Raw genomic sequence first — 23,479 nt, forward strand, 5'->3', positions numbered from 1 at the left:
TAGATTACAGTAATCTTTAAAAAGTAATCAGATTACAGTAATATTTAAGAAGCAATCAGATTACAGTAATCTTTAAAAAGTAATCAGATTACAGTAATATTTAAGAAGTAATCAGATTACAGTAATATTTAAGAAGTAATCAGATTACAGTAATCTTTAAAATTAATTAGATCACAGTAATCTTTTAAAAAGTAATCAGATTACAGTAATCTTTAAAATTAATTAGATCACAGTAATCTTTTAAAAAGTAATCAGATTACAGTACTCTCACTCTGATTGGCCGATCTTTAGCTGAGCTCTGATTGGTCGGTCTGTACTCTCACTCTGATTGGCCGATCTTTAGCTGAGCTCTGATTGGTCGGTCTGTACTCTCACTCTGATTGGCCGATCTTTAGCTGAGCTCTGATTGGTCGCTCTGTACTCTCACTCTGATTGGCCGATATTTAGCTGAGCTCTGATTGGTCGGTCGGTCGGTGCTCTCACCCTGATTGGCTGATCTTTATATTATTGGCTGATATATATTATTCTTTTCATTATTTATCAATAATATAATATGTATTATTTATAGTAATAACAATAAATATATATTATTATTATTTTTATTTTTCTTGTACACACACACAATTGTTCTTGTTTCAATATTTTTTTTAATAAAATCTTGTTTGTTTAACAATGTTTGTACCAGTCATACTTATTCCGGTCCATCGGTTGTAACATTAAATATTTAATATTCAAGCCTAATTAGTGGTTGTTTCATAGATCTGGTACATGGCTCAGTCCTGCTCATCTTAAAATCTCCATGGTTCTGATACATATCCTTTCAAAATAACAAAACTTGGTAATAAAGATAAAAAGTACTTTGGAAAAGATGACATTTCACAAAACAGGTAAGTGCTGACAGTGCTTAGAGTCCAATAATGGTAAAAAATGAAATGGTAACTTGTTGATCTATTTGCAAATGCAGAACAACCAACCTTGTAAAGTTAGCATCACTCACCTAAGTAACCTAGCGAAGCTACACAAACTTTTCCCTCTAAAAATGTATTATTATTATTATTCAAGAGTAATCAAAACACTTTCAATTGTCAACGCCACAGCTCAAAAGCATTATTGACACGAAAATACATCCCATACAACGTATGTTTACTTTGATATTTACCATGCAATAGCTCACACTGTACCATACGAAACTATGAAAGTTTACCGTTTGGTTGGAACCGTTGGAACTATTGAGGCTTACATGAACCACGTGACAGCTTTAGCGGTGACATCAAAGCGTGTCGTAACTCTGTATATACTCTATAGCTCTGAGTGAGACTAGAGACTGACCATTGGCTGATTTGTAGCTGTGCTCTGATTGGTCGGTCGGTACTCTAACTCTGATTGGCCGATCTTTAGCTGCGTTCTGATTGGTCGGTCGGTACTCTTGTTCTGATTGGCCGATCTTTAGCTGCGCTCTGATTGGTTGGTCGGTACTCTAACTCTGATTGGCCGATCTTTAGCTGCGTTCTGATTGGTCGGTCGGTACTCTCGTTCTGATTGGCCGATCTTTAGCTGCGCTCTGATTGGTTGGTCGGTACTCTCGTTCTGATTGGCTGATCTTTAGCTGCGCTCTGATTGGCCGGTCGGTACTCTTGTTCTGATTGGCCGATCTTTAGCTGCGCTCTGATTGGTTGGTCGGTACTCTTGTTCTGATTGGCCGATCTTTAGCTGCGCTCTGATTGGTTGGTCGGTACTCTCGTTCTGATTGGCTGATCTTTAGCTGCGCTCTGATTGGCCGGTCGGTACTCTCGTTCTGATTGGCCGATCTTTAGCTGCGCTCTGATTGGTTGGTCGGTACTCTCGTTCTGATTGGCTGATCTTTAGCTGCGCTCTGATTTGCCGATCTTTAGCTGCGCTCTGATTGGTCGGTCGGTACTCTCACTCTGATTGGCCGATCTTTAGCTGCGCTCTGATTGGTCGGTCTGATTGGCCGATCTTTAGCTGAGCTCTGATTGGTCGGTCGGTACTCTCACTATGATTGGCCTGATCTTTAGCTGCGCTCTGATTGGTCGGTCTTTACTCTCACTCTGATTGGCCGATCTTTAGCTGAGCTCTGATTGGTCGGTGTGTACTCTCACTCTGATTGGCCGATCTTTAGCTGCGCTCTGATTGGTCGGTGTGTACTCTCACTCTGATTGGCTTATCTTTGGATAAGCCAATCAGATCAGATAAGCTTATCTCTGGAGTGAGACCGACAGCTAAGTGCTTCAGGGTCAGCTGCGGTCACATCATACTTCACACCAGAGGTCCACCAAACAGCTTCGTGTGACTCTGTGGCGCAATGGTAGCGCGTCTGACTCCAGATCAGAAGCTCTGTTTTCTTTCTCATTCTGAGCTTTTTCCACTTTGTTCCTGGAGAAACTGGGCTGTCTGAGGTTGAATCATATGTGGACAGAAATGACCAGAACAAGCACAAAAAGCCTGTTTAACACTGAATGTTGACGGAGACTCGTATCGTCTTTCCTCACTTGTTTTTCTTCTCGTCCCTGTTTGAGGCTCTGAATCCAGAGACATCTTGTGATCTCTCTGTGAACATGTTTGAAGCTTGAAGACAGAAACAGTCTAACACGATGTTTTTAACGGTCCCAGATTGAGAGCCTGAAGCACTCACATAAGCTGGAGATGGCCGGCGTCAAACTGGAGTGTGCTCGGTCCAAAGGGGAGATGGAGAGGGAAAGGGACTCGCTGCAGGGCACGACTGATGGTCTGAACGTCTCTCACACACACACACACACACTGTGCTCATCAGGTTATTTCAGTTATTCTTGCTAAAAGAAGCTTAACTCAAATCTCTTAAATCCATCTTGTTTTTCGTCACTAAATGACACTGATTCCAGAACCTGTTTGTGTTCAAAAGTCTTATATTTTCCCTCCAAGCAGCCAGATTTTCCTGGAACCTTTAAAGTGTCCTGATCAATAGTTCTGCAGCTTTCTGAAGCTCTTCCACAGTTTTTCTTTGGACATTTTCTGCTTTTTCCCTCATCATTTTAAGCCACTTAACTCTGACCTTTGAACCCTTCAGGCAGAAAAAAGGCTCCTAACTCAAGGGATGAACCAGTGTTGTGTCGACACAGAACAGACAACTTAGCAAAGAAGCCATTTAAACTGGATCTTTAGGCTCTTTGTTACCAGCAGCCTGTCACAAAGACACATCATTTGTTCCATTTCTTTAGCTATGAAAAACAGCAAAGAAACCACAGTTTGACAGACAGAAAATAGGATCCATTTTATTTCTCCATTTTTCTTGCTCCTGTTCGATGTTTTTCTGTCACTTTAGAAAGGAATAAAGGGCGTGTCACAGTAAGTTGTGTGTCGCAGGTCTGCAGGCAGATGTGGAGGTGCTAAAGGCAGCTGTGGAACGACACAAGGAGGTTCTGGTGGAAAAAGAGAGGGAGATGGTCAGGAAGGTGCAGTCTGCTCGGGAGGAGGAGTTCCGCAAAATGGCGACCTTACATGAGGAAAAGTGAGGATAAGCTTAGTTTTATCTGAGTTATGATGACAGCCAGTTTGTGGTGCGTTGCAGAGAGCTTTAATCGCTGGTTCTGACGCTGTCATCAAGCCTTTTCTGCTGAATGTTAGATTGGAGTTGGAGAATCGTCTGGCAGCGCTGGAACAGCAGAGGGCGCTGCAGGGCGCTTCAGATCAGGCTGTGAAGGAGGAGTGGGAGGAGCGTCTGCGCAGCGCTCAGCAAGGCGAGGAGTCGGCTCGCAGAGAGCTGCAGAACCTGAGGTCAGTTCTGTTAGAGATCCGGTGTGATCAGAGGCCTTCCAACTAAACCGTCTCCGGTCTGTTAGAGTGGAGAAAGCACCTCAGTTGCCTTCATGTGTGGTTTCTCTGCCCACTTGGTCATCATGTTTCGTGCCCATTGTGTGGTTTTGTCTCTTAGAACGAAGCTGCAGCAGCAGAGCTCTCTGCTGGAGGAGCTGGAGAGACACAAGGCGGAGATCTGTGACCTGCAGCAGGTACGGCAAAATGATTAGTCCTCTAGAGAGGGGGTGTTGGCCGGGAATGAACGGGAGTATTGTTTGATTTAAAGCGGAACCAGGAACTTGGCGTCCAGCTGGGGACGCTGTCACACTCTGAAAGTGACCTGATGGAGACGAACCAGCGACTGAGAGAATCTGTGGACCGAGTCCGGGAGGAGCTGAGGACGAGCCGGGCCCAGGCAGAGAGGAGCCAGCACGAGGCAGAGAGGTCCAGACCCAGCACACACACACCGAGGCTCTGTCCTCGTCTAAAGCTGCCCAGTAGATCTCAGTTTGCCCCCCCACAGGCTGGTGGAGGAGCGCCGGGTGGAGTGGATGGAGGAGAAGCACAGGCTGCAGCAGCAAGAGGCTGAGCTGCAGCAGAAATACTGTCAGGTCAAAGAGAAGCTGCAGAGAGCAGCAGCCGCCCAGAAGAAGGTGCAGCACCGCCACCACCTTTCATTTCACACATGGCACACATGCAGGAACTCTGTCTGCTGTGTTTCAGAGAAAGAACCAGACTGAGACCAGAGAGAAGAGGCTGCAGGACAAAGTCCAGCTGCTGGAGGCCAAGATCCAGGAGTTGGAGCTGGAGGCTGCGGCTGCTAAAAGGTAAACCGGTGGAGAAGTCGGAGCTGCTGCTGCTGCTTTCTGTCTTTCTGAGCTTTCTCTCTTTGTCCAGACGTTCGGCGTTCTCCGAGGAACAGGCTCAGCTGCACAGACGGCTGCGGGAGCTGCAGCGGCGACACAGCGAGTTCCGCCGCCTGCTGCTGGGCGGCCAGGCTCCTTTCATCGGAGGCCCCGCCCTCCTGACCTCCTCGCCCACCCCCTTCCCCCCCCTCGGGTCTGAGGGGCCGCTGTCCACCGACCCGGTGAGCGCCACAGAACAGACGTTTGACCCAGCAGTCCGGTGACGGTCCTCATGGTTTCTGTGCTCTGCAGGAGGCCGAGCTGTCGCTGCTGCGGCGGAGGCTGGAGACTCTGGAAAGTGCTCAGCAGCAGCAGATGGAGGAGCTGGGATCTCTGGTGCAGAAAGACCAGGAAGTAACTTCCCAGCCTGACCTCTGACCCCTGGAACCCACCTCAAAGGACTCAGAGCAAACAGCAGAAGTGCTTTTATAAAAAATAGACATTTATTGACGTTTCTCCATTTTTACAGGAGCGAGGGAACAGTTTCTCCAAACGTGCCGCAGATGCACCTTTAAAAGAAGTTCTCAGGGTTCGGTTTGCTCTCGTTTACATTTGTTCTGAAGCCATCGTTGAAAATGATTTCTGCTGAGGTGCTGATAAAACGACACTAAAGACTGTACTGATTAATGGAAACTTGGTTCTGTTCTGTGTGTTTTTGGGAGCTTGATCTGTGATCATTGACTTTTCTTCAGCTGAAGTTTAGAACTGAAAGTCCAGTAGAAACAAATGATTTGGCAAAACTTTAGTTTCCCACAGAAAACTGCTACCAAGAAGAGTCTTTTTGGTTTTAAACACGAGTTCCTGGTGACTGACTCAGCTCTGGGTTATCAGCAGGAAGGTAAATGGCTTTCAGGCCCAGTGACTCAGTTCCAGGAGCAGCTTTTCAGTCCATCAAACGTGTCTTTAACATGCTGCAGTTGCTCCGTCAGCTCAGCCGGGGCACCATTTTGGTCCAGCTTCTCTTTGATCTGTGGAAAAGGCACAAAGAGCTGAGCTTTGTCAGCTTTAAAATGTTTAAAATGAGGTTTCAGTTCCCTAAGACCAACTCCAGTGCATGCTGTGGATCACAGCTCAGTAAACCTTATACAAGGTGGGCTTTTGACAGCATGCCGCTGCACATCAGAACAGGAAACAGGAGGCTGAGGAGGAAGTGAATGCTGGGTTTGTCCGGTCATGTGACTCAGAGGAAACTGCAGCTAAGGTGAGGATCAGCAGAGGGCCGGGGCCTCATGTATGAATCATACCCGCAAACAAAAACAGTACCAAACTCAGCGTGGGGGGGGGGACCGGCCGTGTCAGAACTCGTCTCTCTGATAATAAGAAATCTTAGCTTTAACATCAGAAAGACGCCTCGCCCCTCATTATTCTTTGATCACATTTTGGCATCAGTTCATCTCTGAGCCAGCTGATTGTTAATGATCCTAAGGATTAAAGGGGAACTCCGCTGTTTTTAAACCTTATTTCTGCCATGAAATGCGTTCATCTGCTCACAGAGAACAGTTTGGTGAAAGTCGGCGTCCTTCAGAAGATATTTAGATAACTGGAGATCCATATAACGGAGTGAACGGGGCTTAGAGGATGCAGCCTCTAAATAAGGCATTATCTGTCTTTATTTCACCAATACTTTAAGAAGAATGAATGAATGAACGTGTGCTATAGCTCTGTTAGCTCATAGCTCTGTTAGCTCATAGCTCTGTTAGCTCATAGCTCTGTTAGCTCATAGCTCTGTTAGCTCATAGCTGCTGTTAGCTCATAGCTCTGTTAGCTCATAGCTCTGTTAGCTCATAGCTGCTGTTAGCTCATAGCTCTGTTAGCTCATAGCTCTGTTAGCTCATAGCTCTGTTAGCTCATAGCTGCTGTTAGCTCATAGCTGCTGTTAGCTCATAGCTCTGTTAGCTCATAGCTCTGTTAGCTCATAGCTCTGTTAGCTCATAGCTGCTGTTAGCTCATAGCTGCTGTTAGCTCATAGCTCTGTTAGCTCATAGCTCTGTTAGCTCATAGCTGCTGTTAGCTCATAGCTCTGTTAGCTCATAGCTCTGTTAGCTCATAGCTGCTGTTAGCTCATAGCTCTGTTAGCTCATAGCTGCTGTTATGTGGCTACTTGCAGCTATAGGAGAGCTAACGGAGGGATTTCTACACAGGCACTCTACTGGGACCACTTCATCCACACACCCCCCTGCAACACAGTTTATTCACTCCGTGCTCTGTGACAGTCGGCTAACTTCACACAGAGTTTGCTGCTGATAGTTTTGTGCAACATGGCAGGATATTTATCAGATTTGGACGATGTGAACGCCGACTTTGAGTAAGATGGACGTTCTTACCGGAGTGAAGGAGCTGTGCAGCGGGGGGGCGTCGATGACGTCATCCCCGTAGAAAGTGTGTAGAAAGTGTGTAGAAAGTGTGTAGAAAGTGTGTAGAAGGACGCCGACTTTCACCAAACTGTGAGTATTTCATGCCAGAAATAAGGTTTAAAGATACCGGAGTCCCCCTTTAACAACCAAATATGAGACGATCCTTTTCTCTGCAGCCAACAGGAAGTGTGCGTTACTGGGATTAACAGGGGGGGGGGGTAAAGGCTTGTGCACGAGCGCTCGATTCCCAGCTTTCAGTTTGAAAGTCTTTAAAACACGATGAGCTGCTCACAGACAGGAAACCACCAGCATGTGATGAGTTTGAAAGCTGCTTTTGACCCCATTTATCTGATAAGGAGGTAAGTGAGATAACATTAGTTTTAGCAGGGTTTTTCCTCCTGTTTGCAGCACAAAGTTTCCCCCCATTTGAGTTTGTGGTCAATCACATGACTATGACGAGCTTTCCTGGGCCGGTTGGTTAGCTATGACCCAGGACTGAATCCATCTCATCAGACAGTTGGTGACTGAGGGCTATTATCAGAAAGGAAGGAGAAGATAAATGTTAGAAGTACAGAAATGTGTTCCTGTGGGTTTCAGAACTGAGCATAAAACTAATGAATAACCAGGCATCGACCTTTGAAGGCGTAGTTCAGAGTGAGGTCACAAAAGGTGAGGCACTGACCTCTGTGAAGTACTTCTGGATGAATTTGTAGAGTTCTCTGAGGGCTGCGGCTTCATTAAACTCATTTTCATGTTTCTAAAACAAAAAGCAGTCATCAGTCAGAGCTGGGCTTCATTTATAGCCATTAATGTCAAGCTTCCAGTGATTCTTTGGATTCTTCTTTTTCTGGGACAGAATGATTAATATAACAAATAATTCAGTTTTTCATCAGGACTAACCCTGACCCTGCAGCAGCAGCAGGGCTAACCCTGACCCTGCAGCAGCAGCAGGGCTAACCCTGACCCTGCAGCAGCAGCAGGGCTAACCCTGACCCTGCAGCAGGGCTAACCCTGACCCTGCAGCAGGGCTAACCCTGACCCTGCAGCAGGGCTAACCCTGACCCTGCAGCAGCAGCAGGACTAACCCTGACCCTGCAGCAGCAGCAGGGCTAACCCTGACCCTGCAGCAGGGCTAACCCTGACCCTGCAGCAGCAGCAGGGCTAACTCTGACCCTGCAGCAGGGCTAACCCTGACCCTGCAGCAGGGCTAACCCTGACCCTGCAGCAGCAGCAGGACTAACCCTGACCCTGCAGCAGCAGCAGGGCTAACCCTGACCCTGCAGCAGGGCTAACCCTGACCCTGCAGCAGCAGCAGGGCTAACTCTGACCCTGCAGCAGGGCTAACCCTGACCCTGCAGCAGCAGCAGGACTAACCCTGACCCTGCAGCAGCAGCAGGGCTAACCCTGACCCTGCAGCAGCAGCAGGGCTAACCCTGACCCTGCAGCAGGGCTAACCCTGACCCTGCAGCAGCAGCAGGGCTAACTCTGACCCTGCAGCAGGGCTATCCCTGACCCTGCTGCTGCAGCAGGGCTAACTCTGACCCTGCAGCAGGGCTAACCCTGACCCTGCAGCAGGGCTAACTCTGACCCTGCAGCAGGGCTAACCCTGACCCTGCAGACACCCCAAGATGTGAGCTTTTTAGATTTGTGTTAAAGTGGACTTTACCTTTGACTCCTCTTGCAGGAAGTCCTTGAACTCTGTGTCTGTGATTGGCGACAGGTCTCTGATCTGTTTGTAGTAAGTCTTTACTTCCTGTTTGAAGGTGGGAATGTCTTTGGCATAAAGCAGCTTGTTGGTTGGAGCGTGCTGTAACACAGTAAAGATTAACACAGATTAACAACATGACACCTTGTTGAACAGAGGCAGTGAGCGAGAAACTAAGTGAACCCCGGATCCAGCAGCTTCAGCAGCTTCAGCAGCAGTGAGTAAAACTAAGTGAACCCCTGATCCAGCAGCTTCAGCAGCAGTGAGTGATAAACTAAGTGAACCCCTGATCCAGCAGCTTCAGCAGCAGTGAGTGTAAAACTAAGTGAACCCCTGATCCAGCAGCTTCAGCAGCAGTGAGCTGCAGTGATGGTTTCCTGTGGGACGTTATCAGTCTCTCTCCTGGTTCTGGAGGAATCTCGGCCCTCTTCTCTCCAGCGCTGCTTCAGCTCATTGAGGTTTGCAGCTTTGGTTTCTGCACAGCTCTCTTAAGGTCCCACCACAGCATCTCAGTCAGGCTGAGGTCTGGACTCTGAATGGACCATTGCAACACCTTGATTCTTTTCTTTTTCACACATTCTGCTGTAGATCTGCTGCTGTGTTTGGGATCTTTGTCCTGTTGATGAGCCAGTTTCAGCCCAGCTTTAGCTGTGGGACAGATGGCCTCACATCTGACTCTAGAATACTTTGGTATCCAGAGGAGTTCATGGTGGACTCAATGACTGCGAGGTGCCCAGGTCCTGTGGCTGCAGAACCAGCCCAGATCATCAGCCCTCCACCACCGTGCTTGACAGCTGGTATGAGGTGTTTGTGCTGATATGCTGTGTTTGGTTTCCTCCAAACGTGCTGCTGTGCATTAGGACCAAACATCTCCACTTTGCTCTGGTCTGTCCAAAGGACATTGTTCCAGAAGTCTTGAGCTTTGTTCAGATGCAGCTTTGCAAACCTAAGCTGTGCTGCCATGTTCTTTTTAGAGAGAAGAGGCTTTCTCCTGCAGCCCTTCCAAACAAGCCATCCTTGTTCAGTCTTTTTCTAACTGTGCTGTCATGACCTTTAACCTTTAACATGCTAACTGAGGCCTGTAGAGTCTGAGATGTATGACCTTTAACCTTTAGCATGCTAACTGAGGCATGCTTCTTCACCTTGGGGTGACCTTTAACCTTTAACATGCTAACTGAGGCCTGTAGAGTCTGAGATGTAGCTCTGTGCTTCTTCACCTTGGGGTGACCTTTAACCTTTAACATGCTAACTGAGGCCTGTAGAGTCTGAGATGTAGCTCTGGGCTTTTTCACCTTGGGGTGACCTTTAACCTTTAACATGCTAACTGAGGCCTGTAGAGTCTGAGATGTAGCTCTGGGCTTTTTCACCTTGGGGTGACCTTTAACCTTTAGCATGCTAACTGAGGCCTGTAGAGTCTGAGATGTAGCTCTGGGCTTTTTCACCTTGGGGTGACCTTTAACCTTTAACATGCTAACTGAGGCCTGTAGAGTCTGAGATGTATGACCTTTAACCTTTAGCATGCTAACTGAGGCCTGTAGAGTCTGAGATGTATGACCTTTAACCTTTAACATGCTAACTGAGGCCTGTAGAGTCTGAGATGTAGCTCTGGGCTTTTTCACCTTGGGGTGACCTTTAACCTTTAACATGCTAACTGAGGCCTGTAGAGTCTGAGATGTAGCTCTGGGCTTTTTCACCTTGGGGTGACCTTTAACCTTTAACCTTTAGCATACTAACTGAGGCCTGTAGAGTCTGAGATGTAGCTCTGGGCTTTTTCACCTTGGGGTGACCTTTAACCTTTAACATGCTAACTGAGGCCTGTAGAGTCTGAGATGAAGCTCTGGGCTTTTTCACCTTGGGGTGACCTTTAACCTTTAACATGCTAACTGAAGCCTGTAGAGTCTGAGATGTAGCTCTGGGCTTCTTCACCTTGGGGTGACCTTTAACCTTTAACATGCTAACTGAAGCCTGTAGAGTCTGAGATGTAGCTCTGGGCTTCTTCACCTTGGGGTGACCTTTAACCTTTAGCATGCTAACTGAGGCCTGTAGAGTCTGAGATGTAGCTCTGGGCTTTTTCACCTTGGGGTGACCTTTAACCTTTAACATGCTAACTGAGGCCTGTAGAGTCTGAGATGTAGCTCTGGGCTTCTTCACCTTGGAGTGACCTTTAACCTTTAACATGCTAACTGAGGCCTGTAGATTCTGAGATGTAGCTCTGGGCTTCTTCACCTTGGGGTGACCTTTAACCTTTAACATGCTAACTGAGGCCTGTAGAGTCTGAGATGTAGCTCTGGGCTTTTTCACCTTGGGGTGAACTTTAACCTTTAGCATGCTAACTGAGGCCTGTAGAGTCTGAGATGTAGCTCTGGGCTTTTTCACCTCGGGGTGAACTTTAACCTTTAACATGCTAACTGAGGCCTGTAGAGTCTGAGATGTAGCTCTGGGCTTTTTCACCTCGGGGTGACCTTTAACCTTTAACATGCTAACTGAGGCCTGTAGAGTCTGAGATGTAGCTCTGGGCTTTTTCACCTTGGGGTGACCTTTAACCTTTAACATGCTAACTGAGGCCTGTAGAGTCTGAGATGTAGCTCTGGGCTTTTTCACCTTGGGGTGACCTTTAACCTTTAACATGCTAACTGAGGCCTGTAGAGTCTGAGATGTAGCTCTGGGCTTCTTCACCTTGGGGTGACCTTTGACCTTTAGCATGCTAACTGAGGCCTGTAGAGTCTGAGATGTAGCTCTGTGCTTTTTCACCTTGGGGTGACCTTTAACCTTTAACATGCTAACTGAGGCCTGTAGAGTCTGAGATGTAGCTCTGTGCTTTTTCACCTTGGGGTGACCTTTAACCTTTAACATGCTAACTGAGGCCTGTAGAGTCTGAGATGTAGCTCTGGGCTTCTTCACCTTGGGGTGACCTTTAACCTTTAACATGCTAACTGAGGCCTGTAGAGTCTGAGATGTAGCTCTGGGCTTCTTCACCTTGGGGTGACCTTTAACCTTTAACATGCTAACTGAGGCCTGTAGAGTCTGAGATGTAGCTCTGGGCTTCTTCACCTTGGGGTGACCTTGCTGGGACGTCCACTCCTGGGAAGATTGACAGCTGTCCTGAATGTTTTCCACTTGTGAATAATCTTTCTCTCTGTAGAATGATGGACTCCAGATAGTCTGGAAATGGCCTTATAACCCTTCCCAGACTGATGGGCAGCAGCAGCTGCTTCTCTGAGATCATTGCTGGTGTCTTTCCTCCTTGGCATCGTGTTAAACTGACAGAACTCCTGCTTTTATAGAGCTGCTCACACTGACTGAGGATCAGTTAATCAGAGCATTGATCAGTTAATCAGAGCATTGATCAGCAGCTCCTGGCTGCTACTTACCCTCTTAGTTCTTGAGGAAGCAGTGAGGGTTCACTTACTTTTGACCTCACTGCTTCTTTGCCTTTACAGTAAATCTTAACATTGTGTCTACTTTCTTTTCTCCACATGACTGGAGCAGCAGGTTTTCGTCGGTGTTCTGTACCTTCCCCATTTGGGTTTCACTCAGAGAAAAGGAGTCCATGAAGGCCTGAGCGATGACAGACAGGCAGCCGTCCAGATGTGGCGTCTTCTCCATGTCAAACACAAACTGTGGGTTCTTCAGGATGTTGACCCAGAAGCGCAGCGGCAAACTGGAGAAGAAAAAACAAGATGACCACAGATTTGAGGGTTTCAACACCAGATCGAACATCTTCTGACTTTTCTTCTGAAAGCTCTGAGCTGCTCTGGCAGCTTTTGGTGACCCAGCTGTACCTGTTGGTCTTCCAGATGTGCCGGACATCTGGGTCAGAGATCTTCATGTTGTCTGCCTGAGCATCCAAGAAGTCGAAGAAGTATTTGATGGCCTGTGGAGCTCTGCCATGTGGCATCCCCCAGATGGACCTGAAGAGGTTCTCCACAAACGAATGCACGGCCACCTTAGAGAGAACAGAAAGATGCGCCTCAGGTTTGCTTTTCCTGTCTGAGAAAGGGAAGATCCCACTGCCTCCTGCACTTTTTCTTTCACTCTGAACAGGAAACAGGCTGCTGGGGGTAAAATGAGCATGGAGGAGACAGGTTCTGCTCTCAGTTCTGCTCAGGAACAGAGAGGACCGACCGGTTCCTCTTACCTTGGTGGAGAGCAGCTTGGTGAGGTGCACTTCCTTCAGCTTAAACTTCTTCCTCTCTGGGTTCTTTCTTTGGTCCTCGTAAACGTCCGGATTGATCTGCGTCAGTCACCAAAGGATCAGCCGTTAGCTGCACTGCCGCATGGTCTAAAAACTGATCAGAAGCAGACATAAAACACAGACTTACCAAGTGGAAGTATTTCCCTGAGAAGTTCTCATCATCTGGAGGGAAAGAAAACCAGAGAACAGTCTGAGATCTTTGACCAGAAAACAAAGAGTTACTGATCTCTGTTCCGGGGGTCGTGCTCTGAGCCGATGTGGTTCAAAGCTAAAGAAACGTTAAAAGTGAGGCCTTCACTTCTTACCCTTCACGCTCCCCTGTGGGCTCAGAGGAGGAGGACTTGTCCTTGGAAGCACTTTGATAGTCCCTCCATCATGAACCTGCAGGAGAACAAACCGGCTGTTAGTGTCTCATGTTCTGAAATGGAAATTAAGGAGAGATGTGCTTTTAAAACGTCAGGAAACCGTGTTTTGGACTGTAGCCCTTCACCCTGCTGCCTCATGAACACGGATGTTGTGTCATGAAGCAGCAGCTCGGTGTTTGGCCAGAGGCCGGCTGCTGCTCCTGGTGCAGCTCTTCGGCTGGGATTCTTTAGTCTTTTAGTCTGTTCACAGCGCAGCTGCCAGAAGCAGCGGGGATCCTTCCAGGTTTGTTGGTGTTTTCGAGCATCAGAAAAGCTCCTGCCTCGGGGCTGTGATGCAGGTCCATTTTCAGCTTCTGCACCAGTCTACTTCAGGGTTAGGGAGGATCTAATTTATGGAGGGTTTAGTGAAATGTATGTTTAATTCCAGCCTGAAATAAGACTTTGAATGCTGCACTGCTTTTAATACTCGGCTGTCTTACACATCGTTTCCTGTGTGGGAGAAAGCCAGTAATTCAGCCATCAGAGTCCAGGTCACCAGACTGAGATAAAACTCAGATATCCGAGTCTCTGTTTCCTGCTCAGAGATGATCCATCATCCCATTATGGTGCCATTAAACAGCACTCTCTCCACCAGATTCCACTTCCTTCATATCAAAGTCCTCATTTCTGTGATGACACAGTGGGACAGGGAGCAGCTTTCCATTTCCTCTCACTGACACGACTCAGCTTAGATTCAGCTAGCTGCTGTTCAACAGGAAGCCGGAACAAGGTTCAAAGTAAGAAAAGCAGAAGTTCAGCCGTCCCTGAACAAAGCTGCTGGAAACATGCAGCCTTTTACAGTTTGAGTTACGCTGAATTTAAACGCTTTAAATGCTCCCTAACCCTAACCCTGTGTGTGTCCTGCAGACAGGTTTGTTATTTACACTTCAGCCGACACCAGCTCCTTCCTGCTATTTCTGGAGGTCACAGTGGTGCTGCTGTGTCTCTGTTTCAGTTCAGTTTCTGCCGGAGCATCTAGGGGTGAATGGGACAGTTGAAAGCCTTCTTTTCTCTCACCTTGTAGTATTGGAGTGTGTTGAGCATCGTCACCTCCCCAACAACCTCGGAGTTTGCATCCACTTCCTGCAGAGGAATAAACGATCCATCTCGCTCCAACTCTGGTGGAGAAAACAGAGAAAGTTCCCTTCTTTGCACTTTACTGTCAGATATTCAAAGATAAAAACCATGTGAAATGATTCAGTCATGAACCACCACAGTGTGAAGTTCGTTAACCACCGAGTGTCATCATCACGAGTAATTCTCAGACCACACTGGTTAACAAACCGTCTTGTGTTGCGTCAGTTTTCAGAGGCTGAACTGCTCACCAACACAAACGTCTCTGAGGGGGGTGCTGTACAGGAACCCAAACTTGGCTTTGAAGGTGGACAGGATCTTCTCCTTGAGCTGCTCCACGGTGTCACAGCTGAGGACGTCCACCTCCAGAGGCTCACTCACCTCGCCTTCAGTGCCCACTGCAAACAGCACCTTCAGCTTCTGCAAACAGACACAGTTCCTTCATGCTGGATGAAACTTCCACTCAGACTGCATGTGAGACGCTCCGCTCCACGATCTGAAGCATCTACAACCAACAGCAAAAGGTCTCGTGGCTACAGAGCTGCTTCGTACTTTCACAGAAGTCTTCCGTCACATATGCAGAAAGCATGATGCTGGTGTGCTAAATGAAAGCTATCGATCTCCATCTTGGAGGCTAATGCTCAGAGATTAGATTAGAAGTCGAGTCAGAGGCAGCAGAGGCGGAAATGTAGGAGAGCAGTGAAGGGTTCACCTCTGAAGATTATTCAGGAGAAATATTATCTGCATCTTTGTAAATGCAGTTTAGTCCCAAATGTTCTCCAGACGTTTGTTCTGGTGTCACCAGGAGAGACAGCTTTGGGTTGCATGTTCCCCGAACCCTCTGTAATGTTCCCTGTAAAAGGTTCTCACAGTTTATCTTCTCCGGTGCTTCCTCTGCAACCAGGAAACGGGACAAGCAGAGCTAGTCTGAGCACACCTGTGTTTAATCTGATGAATCTGATGGTTTTATTTAACAGGGGCTGTCTCACCCAGTTCTGCAGATCCATCTGGACCGGTCCATCTAACTGGACCAGCGTCCCTGTCCTAATGGACCTGCACAGCAGCAGAACCCAGGTACTGACTGCAAAAGGCCTCATGCTGAATAAAGGGCCATAAAAGGAGGAAGTAAGTCTTATTGTAACAAACACAAACTCAAGAGTTCAGCGCTTTTATGACGTTAAAAGAATGGAAACAAAGTGGGCACTTTCTGCTGTGAGAGTGAACTCTGTGCAGTTCTGTACTGACAGAACAGAACAGAACAGAGACTTAGGAAGCATTAATGTGGAAGTAAAGCTGTGAAATTTACCAGGAATAGTCTGGCAGTTGTTTGAAGTGTGAGCCTCTTGTTTAGCTCTGAAATGTAAAGGTTTGTGTTTACCAGAGAGCTGAAGTCTTGAGCCTGCCAAAGCAGCCAGTCCTCGCTGAGTGTGTACAGAGCCTTCTCCGTCACACTGTCCACCGGGCCTTTGGCAATGTGCTGCGTGAGAGCGCTCACCATGAGGAACAGCTGCTGCCCGGCGCTTTCCTGCACAAAACCAGCAGCAGAAACTCTGGTTGAGCAAGACACACCATGCAGAGACCTGAGCCGTGTTTATTCTGGTCACACTGACATGCATCATACCACAAGCCCTAAAATCCCCACAGAGAGAGCTGCTGGGCAGGTAGAACCGTGTTTAACTCCAGGGTGACGCATTTAACAGAAGCTGTTACAGATAATGTGCATAACCACGGAGACGTTTCCTTCACTGAGGCAAGACAACAACAAGAGGGAGACTCCAACCCGTGAGAATCCTGTTAAACGGGTCAGAAACAGTCTAAATGTCCGTTTATACGACATGAAGTGTCAGAAAAACCAGGCCAACAGTCGTGCTTTTAGAGCCTTTTGTCAGCACAATATTAGCATCATTATGCTAATTATCTTTATGATTAATTAGCTCAGTTCTTTTTAGAGAGTTGGAATATTAACTGAAAGATTATTTAGTAGAACACATGAATTATAAGAATGCAAAGGCCACTTATTAAAGAAATAATCACTTAAACACTTCCTGTTTCGAGGTGTGATTAAATGGCCGAGACCCCCGGACCGTAAACATGCAACTTATTGATGAACCATTGTTTTACATTTGCTCATTTTGTTATAGTTCACTACTGTCATTGTAACACTTCCTCACTTACTGGTTTTGTTTTGTTTGGTTTTTTTTTGCATTTTCTTACAGTTTTCAAAGCATTTAAGTGAATTAAGTCGAGTTAATTCAGTTACCTTAACTGAGGTTTGAACTGCTCATCTGTGTCCAGCCATTACTCTGTTTTTTAAATTAGTTTAAGACTGTTTTTGATGTGTTTAGTTAAAGTTACTGTGGAGGTTGACCATTTTTATTTTATTGGACAAAAGCAGAACAGGTGCAGCATCCAAATCTGTATGAATGTAGTATGATAAATACATCATTATCCCCCAATATTCAGAAAATGCACCAAAGAACAAAAATATGATAAAAAGTTTGATTAAAAGGAATAAAGAAAATCAAATAAAAGCCTGATTAAAAAGGAGAGTCTTGAGCCTCTTTTTAAAAACAGTCTCTGCGGCCCTGAGGTTCTCCGGCAGGCTGCTCCACATAATAACTAAAAGCGTGTGTTTCAGATCGAACTCGTGGTTAAAAGGCCTCAGGGTCCGTGAGGGTAACAGTAAGTCTGATAAATAAGAAGGCCCAAGGCCGTTAAGACAGCTAAAAACAGGTAAAAGAACCTTGAAATTGACCCTGAAGCGTACAGGGAGCCAATGGAGCGACATTAAAACTGGTGTAAGGACACACCCACAGACAGGTCAAAGGTCATGACCAGGTCCAGGGTGTGATTAAAATCAGCAGTTATTAAAATGAATGATTCACCGGTAAAAGACGTGGAAGACTGGGTTAGGGTTAGAGGGTAGGAGGGCTGCTACAAACAGGCATGATGCTCAAATCAAAAGGAACTTAGTTTCAGGACATAACCCTAACCCTATTGATGCAGTCCCCCCCCCACCATCTGTACGTCGATCCATTCCTTCCATCCATGCTTTTGGCTGATTTGTTCGGTCACATCTAAAATGAGTTTCACCCTTTAGTGTTCATAGATGAGATGAACAGCTGTTCCACTTTTCCCGGTTTCAAAAAGCTGCCTGAACTTTTCTTTCAAATGACACAAAACAGTGAAGATCATTAAGATTTCAGGACCACAGACCCGCAGGAAGCCATAGAGGCAGATGGACATCCAGTTGGTCAGCAGCTTCTCCACAGTGGACTCAGTGCGTCGGAGCAGCAGTTTGGGCTGAGCGCCGCTGTTCTGCTGCATCAGATCCTTCAGCAGGACCTCCATCAGCTCCGTCAGGTACAGCAGGTCGCTGTGAAGCGCCACGGTGAGCAGAGAAGCCAGAGCACACCTGGAACAGAGGAAACCGTCATATCAACCCCTGAAATCTTGTAGAAGTATGCAGCAGTCTCACACTTACTTGTCTTTGATGCTAAAACTCTTCTGCTCCTCCAAGGCGTGCACCATGGAGGTGAGGAAGAGCTGGTCCTGGATCAGCTTAGACAAACCCTGGTAACACTCATCAAGCTTATCCTTCACCACATCCTGATTCCAGGTCAGACAGAGCAACACATGAGTGACGGTGACCCGGCTGAACAGCCCACAGGGAAGTGTTGCTGCCACACCTTACCTGACCAATGTCTTTAACACACAGAGTCATCGCAGGTTCACTCTGGAAAAAAGGCCTCATGAATATACATTTCATAGTTTTGAATAAGTCTGCCAGGTATTCATTTTCAGTTTAACTTCACCTCAGGAAAAAAGATTCTGGAGGCAAAGTGCTTGTAGTCCAGGAAAGGAATGGCTCCCACGTTTTCCATCAGTTCAGCTTTGTCCGTCTGCAGATCCACGAAACCTGTGGGCGACACTTCAGTGAAGCTGCTGTGTGGACTGCAGTCAAATCTGGCTCAGGCAGACGGTGGAAAGCCAGTGATTAGTTGTGAATCATTGTTGGTATAGACTGCCTGCAGACTGTCTAACACAGGGGTCGGGAACCTTTTTGACTAAGAGAGCCATGAAAGCAAAAAATGTGGAAATTTATTTCAATGAGAGCCATATAATATATTTTAAAAGTGAATTCAACTAAATGTCAGTATAATAAGCCTCTGAATTTATTAGCATATTATATTAGCATATATTAGCATATTTTATTAGCATATATTAGCATATTATTTATTAGCATACTCGCCATCTGTGAATGGTTTTCCCCCACTACCCGACCCACGGATTGACGGTATAGAACATGGATGGATGGAGCTGCATGTGCATTAAAACTAAATGATTGAACTTTCCCTGAAATGGACCAGAGCAGCCTCTTGTCTCTAACTTCTTCACAATCTCTGAAACTTTCCTCTCAGATAGCTTTTCCCTCTTCTTTCTCCACTTCCAGTTTCTCCTGCCATGCGACATCTTTACTTTCACACAGTACCTATGGCACAATATTCGCCCTCTTGTTTTATTGTTGGAAAGTTTTTTTCTCCATAAAAGCTTTTTGCCAATGAGCTGCATCTGTCCAGAAGAGCTGCTTGAGAGAAAGGTTCAGGTTCAGGTTCAGGTTCAGGTTATGTTCAGGTTCAGGTTCAGGTTCAGGTTAGGTTCAGGTTAGGTTCAGGTTAGGTTCAGGTTAGGTTCAGGTTAGGTTCAGGTTAGGTTCAGGTTCAGGTTCAGGTTCAGGTTAGGTTCAGGTTCAGGTTCAGGTTCAGGTTAGGTTCAGGTTAGGTTCAGGTTCAGGTTCAGGTTCAGGTTCAGGTTAGGTTCAGGTTCAGGTTAGGTTCAGGTTAGGTTCAGGTTAGGTTCAGGTTCAGGTTCAGGTTAGGTTCAGGTTAGGTTCAGGTTAGGTTCAGGTTAGGTTCAGGTTCAGGTTCAGGTTCAGGTTAGGTTCAGGTTAGGTTCAGGTTAGGTTCAGGTTAGGTTCAGGTTAGGTTCAGGTTCAGGTTCAGGTTCAGGTTAGGTTCAGGTTCAGGTTCAGGTTAGGTTCAGGTTAGGTTCAGGTTCAGGTTCAGGTTCAGGTTCAGGTTCAGGTTAGGTTCAGGTTCAGGTTAGGTTCAGGTTAGGTTCAGGTTAGGTTCAGGTTCAGGTTCAGGTTCAGGTTAGGTTCAGGTTAGGTTCAGGTTAGGTTCAGGTTAGGTTCAGGTTCAGGTTCAGGTTCAGGTTAGGTTCAGGTTCAGGTTCAGGTTAGGTTCAGGTTAGGTTCAGGTTCAGGTTCAGGTTCAGGTTCAGGTTAGGTTCAGGTTCAGGTTAGGTTCAGGTTAGGTTCAGGTTAGGTTCAGGTTCAGGTTCAGGTTAGGTTCAGGTTAGGTTCAGGTTAGGTTCAGGTTAGGTTCAGGTTAGGTTCAGGTTAGGTTCACCTGTTTCTGTTCACAGCTGCACATCATCACCTCCCCACAGCATTTATTTTCCAGGTTCAGTCCCAGTCTTTGCAGAATCCTCACTTTTCCTTCCACACCACAGAACTTAAGTCTCAGAGTCTTGTTTTTTCCACAGTGCCACAGTCGTGCTTTTCATAGTCATGTAATTTATTCAGTCTGGTTTTACTTTCATAGTTGAGTATTTCTGATTATCCGGCTCTGCCGCCCTTTCTGTTTTTGCTGTTTTTGTATTTGGAATAAACCTTTTTGCTGTTTTTGTATTTGGAATAAACCCTTTTGCTGTTTTTGTATTTGGAATAAACCCTTTTGCTGTTTTTGTATTTGGAATAAACCCTTTTGCTGTTTTTGTATTTGGAATAAACCCTTTTGCTGTTTTTGTATTTGGAATAAACCCTTTTGCTGTTTTTGTATTTGGAATAAACCCTTTTGCTGTTTTTGTATTTGGAATAAACCCTTTTTGGATTTGAGAAGTACTGCATCTGGGTCCTACCTTCCTCCACCGTATCCTGAGCTTTAGAGATCAAGATTTGTTTGATTATTCTCATGTGCAAAGACTTTACGTACATATATTAACTCGCTGTTTTCAAATGACAAATCTAATCACCTAAAGTTGCATTTGTGCTAAATTTGATCCAACCTCCATAATTCTGCGTCTAAGTGAGGTGGACCGACCTTGTCTGATGTCATTCCTGATGTCGAGCTCCAAGTCTTCCATGATTTTGTTCATCTGTGCAGTGAGCTTCTTCTGCTGTCTTTGGTAGATGATCACCACCACTGAAAAACAAAAGCAAGTTCAGAGACACACATGGGGCCAGGTTTTCTACTGCTTTGCAGCGAGTTGCTGTTGGTAAGTGGAAGTCTCTTCAGACTGTGACCCGCTGCTTTTTGTTGCCCTGTCGTGTACGTATTTATGGAAGTTCCCTTTACAGACATAACGATCAGTAAGGCTATTACAGAAACATTTTCAACCACAAACGGCTTAAAAGCGTGGCCTAATTTGTGTGTTTGATGCTGTGAGGAGAAGCTGCAGCAGAATTTATTCTCCACTTCATTTGGAAGGTCTCATGAATTCATTACAGGTCCAGATTATTATCAGCTAACTGGAACCTACTGCACCAGAGTGTTTGCAGCTCTTTGTTTTTTGGTTTTCTTCAGTTTGCTTAGTTTTGTTGTACACAACATGGCTGAGTACCTAGATATGTTGCTAATTATACAGCTACTTTATTCTCAATGTTCCACCAACGAAGAGTCCCATCAAAACCGGTGACAGCTGCAGCTCGTTCTGTGCTGGGTCATGTAGCCTCTGCAGTGTGTTCGGATGCCTCTGTTCTACAAACATAGTCTGAGTAACTGTAGATCTATGTGCTGACTTGAACAGAGTCCTACTGACAGGCTCTGCACCGTCCTGCAGGCATCTCCCAGTTTCATGGCAGCAAACGAGATCAGAACACATTCTGACATCAAAACAGGGACCCAGCGGTTCCTCTGTCTGTAACGAGAGCTTCTAAATAATCAGCATTGTTATCAATATTTGTTATAAGAGGCCCAGAAGTGCATTTTCAAATGGATGTTAGACTCAAACGTCTCTAATTTCTTACCATAAATCCAGAGGTGGCCGAAAAGCTGTGGTGAGAGCTGGCTGTTCAGATTCCAAAAGGTTTACCTTTTTATTGTTATTCTGTTACAGCTTCACTAGTTTATTTCTAAGAAGCAGAATCTGAGCCAAAGAGTGCGTCTTAGATACTTCTACTGAACGGATCATATTCATGTTTCATGACTTTATGCTAGTTCTTGCTGCTCCTGGCAGCCTGCTGTGATCGTGACTGAACGCAGGCGGCTGTACCCGTGTCGGTACATCGGTTCAGTTTTTAGAACCAGAGATGAACTCTCTTTGGTGCCTTTTACAAAACGCTGTGAACCTGCTTCATAACAGTGATCAAACAGTCAAAGTGCGTTCAGTCAGAGGCTTCTTCAGCTTCACTGCAACCCTAGAACAGTACAGGTCATTTCTGCCTGCAGCAATAATTCTGCACCGTGACACTTGTACACCGACTGATTTTTATCGATTAGTTATGATGCAAAATAATTAAAGTCGATGTTTTGCTTTGTAACGACATGTTTTTTTTTTCCAGGTAAGTCAATCTGGCCTTTAGTGAAAAATGAGCTTCCACGGTTTTGTTAAATGTAATCTGTACATATTTTTCATGATGACTAACATATGTTCAAATAACCCAGCTTTACTCGGTGTACTTACCAACAATTATGCAGGGTATCAGCAGAAGTGCAATCAGCATCAAAAGCATCAGAAGCGATGAAGGGTTGTTCAGTGTTACGGTCTTATCTCCATATTTTATCTAGAAAAATATTAAAAATAAATAAATCTGAAATAACTTTCAGTGACTCGTGTCTGGAATAAAATAAACAGCATGTAGCAACACTGATGAGAAAGTCTGTCCCTAACCCAAAGTCTCTCCTTAACCCAAAGTCTCTCCCTAACCCAAAGTCTCTCCTTAACCCAAAGTCTCTCCCTAACCCAAAGTCTCTCCTTAACCCAAAGTCTCTCCCTAACCCAAAGTCTCTCCCTAACCCAAAGTCTCTCCTTAACCCAAAGTCTCTCCCTAACCCAAAGTCTCTCCTTCACCCAAAGTCTCTCCCTAACCCAAAGTCTCTCCCTAACCCTTAACCCAAAGTCTCTCCCTAACCCTTAACCCAAAGTCTCTCCCTAACCCAAAGTCTCTCCCTAACCCAAAGTCTCTCCCTTAACCCAAAGTCTGTCCCTAACACAAAGTCTGTCCCTAACCCAAAGTCTCTCCCTAACCCAAAGTTTCTCCTTAACCCAAAGTCTCTCCCTAACCCAAAGTCTCTCCCTAACCCAAAGTCTCTCCTTAACCCAAAGTCTGTCCCTAACTCAAAGTCTGTCCCTAACCCAAAGTCTCTCCCTAACCCAAAGTCTCTCCCTAACCCAAAGTCTCTCCTTAACCCAAAGTCTCTCCTTAACCCAAAGTCTCTCCCTAACCCAAAGTCTCTCCCTAACCCAAAGTCTCTCCTTAACCCAAAGTCTCTCCTTAACCCAAAGTCTCTCCTTAACCCAAAGTCTGTCCCTAACCCAAAGTCTATCCCTAACCCAAAGTCTCTCCCTAACCCAAAGTCTCTCCCTAACCCAAAGTCTCTCCCTAACCCTTAACCCAAAGTCTCTCCCTAACCCTTAACCCAAAGTCTCTCCCTAACCCTTAACCCAAAGTCTCTCCCTAACCCAAAGTCTGTCCCTAACACAAAGTCTGTCCCTAACCCAAAGTCTCTCCCTAACCCAAAGTTTCTCCTTAACCCAAAGTCTCTCCCTAACCCAAAGTCTCTCCCTAACCCAAAGTCTCTCCTTAACCCAAAGTCTGTCCCTAACTCAAAGTCTGTCCCTAACCCAAAGTCTCTCCCTAACCCAAAGTCTCTCCCTAACCCAAAGTCTCTCCTTAACCCAAAGTCTCTCCTTAACCCAAAGTCTCTCCTTAACCCAAAGTCTCTCCCTAACCCAAAGTCTCTCCCTAACCCAAAGTCTCTCCTTAACCCAAAGTCTCTCCTTAACCCAAAGTCTCTCCTTAACCCAAAGTCTGTCCCTAACCCAAA

At 46.0% G+C, this 23,479-nt stretch overlaps 2 protein-coding genes and 1 long non-coding RNA gene across 3 annotated transcripts in view; 2 read left to right on the forward strand and 1 right to left on the reverse strand.

The window, feature by feature from the left end:
- The first annotated feature begins 2,416 nt into the window (after positions 1 to 2,416).
- LOC140285131 (uncharacterized) lies at positions 2,417 to 5,075 on the forward strand. Its single transcript, XM_072379093.1, has 9 exons — positions 2,417 to 2,746; positions 3,361 to 3,505; positions 3,622 to 3,771; positions 3,929 to 4,004; positions 4,079 to 4,236; positions 4,316 to 4,445; positions 4,516 to 4,619; positions 4,690 to 4,879; positions 4,950 to 5,075. The coding sequence occupies exons 1-9, from the start codon at positions 2,665 to 2,667 to the stop codon at positions 5,073 to 5,075; spliced, it is 1,161 nt and encodes a 386-aa protein (XP_072235194.1). The 5' UTR covers positions 2,417 to 2,664.
- A 343-nt stretch (positions 5,076 to 5,418) lies between these two features.
- plxnc1 (plexin C1) overlaps positions 5,419 to 23,479 on the reverse strand; it is a 28,927-nt gene continuing 10,866 nt past the window's right edge. Inside the window, exons 15-31 of the mRNA XM_072379092.1 lie at positions 22,116 to 22,215; positions 20,534 to 20,635; positions 18,245 to 18,348; positions 18,124 to 18,165; positions 17,914 to 18,038; positions 17,646 to 17,844; positions 15,808 to 15,954; positions 14,681 to 14,849; positions 14,373 to 14,473; positions 13,257 to 13,332; positions 13,079 to 13,113; positions 12,895 to 12,990; positions 12,539 to 12,702; positions 12,270 to 12,417; positions 8,718 to 8,858; positions 7,734 to 7,808; positions 5,419 to 5,665 (exon numbers count right to left, since the gene is read on the reverse strand). Of these exons, the coding sequence (XP_072235193.1) occupies positions 5,561 to 5,665; positions 7,734 to 7,808; positions 8,718 to 8,858; positions 12,270 to 12,417; positions 12,539 to 12,702; positions 12,895 to 12,990; positions 13,079 to 13,113; positions 13,257 to 13,332; positions 14,373 to 14,473; positions 14,681 to 14,849; positions 15,808 to 15,954; positions 17,646 to 17,844; positions 17,914 to 18,038; positions 18,124 to 18,165; positions 18,245 to 18,348; positions 20,534 to 20,635; positions 22,116 to 22,215 (1,929 nt within the window). The 3' untranslated portion in view covers positions 5,419 to 5,560. The remainder of the gene's footprint in view (positions 5,666 to 7,733; positions 7,809 to 8,717; positions 8,859 to 12,269; positions 12,418 to 12,538; positions 12,703 to 12,894; positions 12,991 to 13,078; positions 13,114 to 13,256; positions 13,333 to 14,372; positions 14,474 to 14,680; positions 14,850 to 15,807; positions 15,955 to 17,645; positions 17,845 to 17,913; positions 18,039 to 18,123; positions 18,166 to 18,244; positions 18,349 to 20,533; positions 20,636 to 22,115; positions 22,216 to 23,479) is intronic.
- LOC140285132 (uncharacterized) lies at positions 7,425 to 8,778 on the forward strand. The gene is made up of 3 exons (XR_011910287.1): positions 7,425 to 7,439; positions 7,483 to 7,874; positions 8,708 to 8,778. It is a non-coding gene; the product is annotated as an uncharacterized lncRNA (long non-coding RNA).

Source organism: Leuresthes tenuis, unplaced genomic scaffold, assembly GCF_036924035.1.
Source record: "Leuresthes tenuis unplaced genomic scaffold, fLeuTen1.0.hap1 SCAF_28, whole genome shotgun sequence".
Classification (NCBI taxonomy): domain Eukaryota; kingdom Metazoa; phylum Chordata; class Actinopteri; order Atheriniformes; family Atherinopsidae; genus Leuresthes; species Leuresthes tenuis.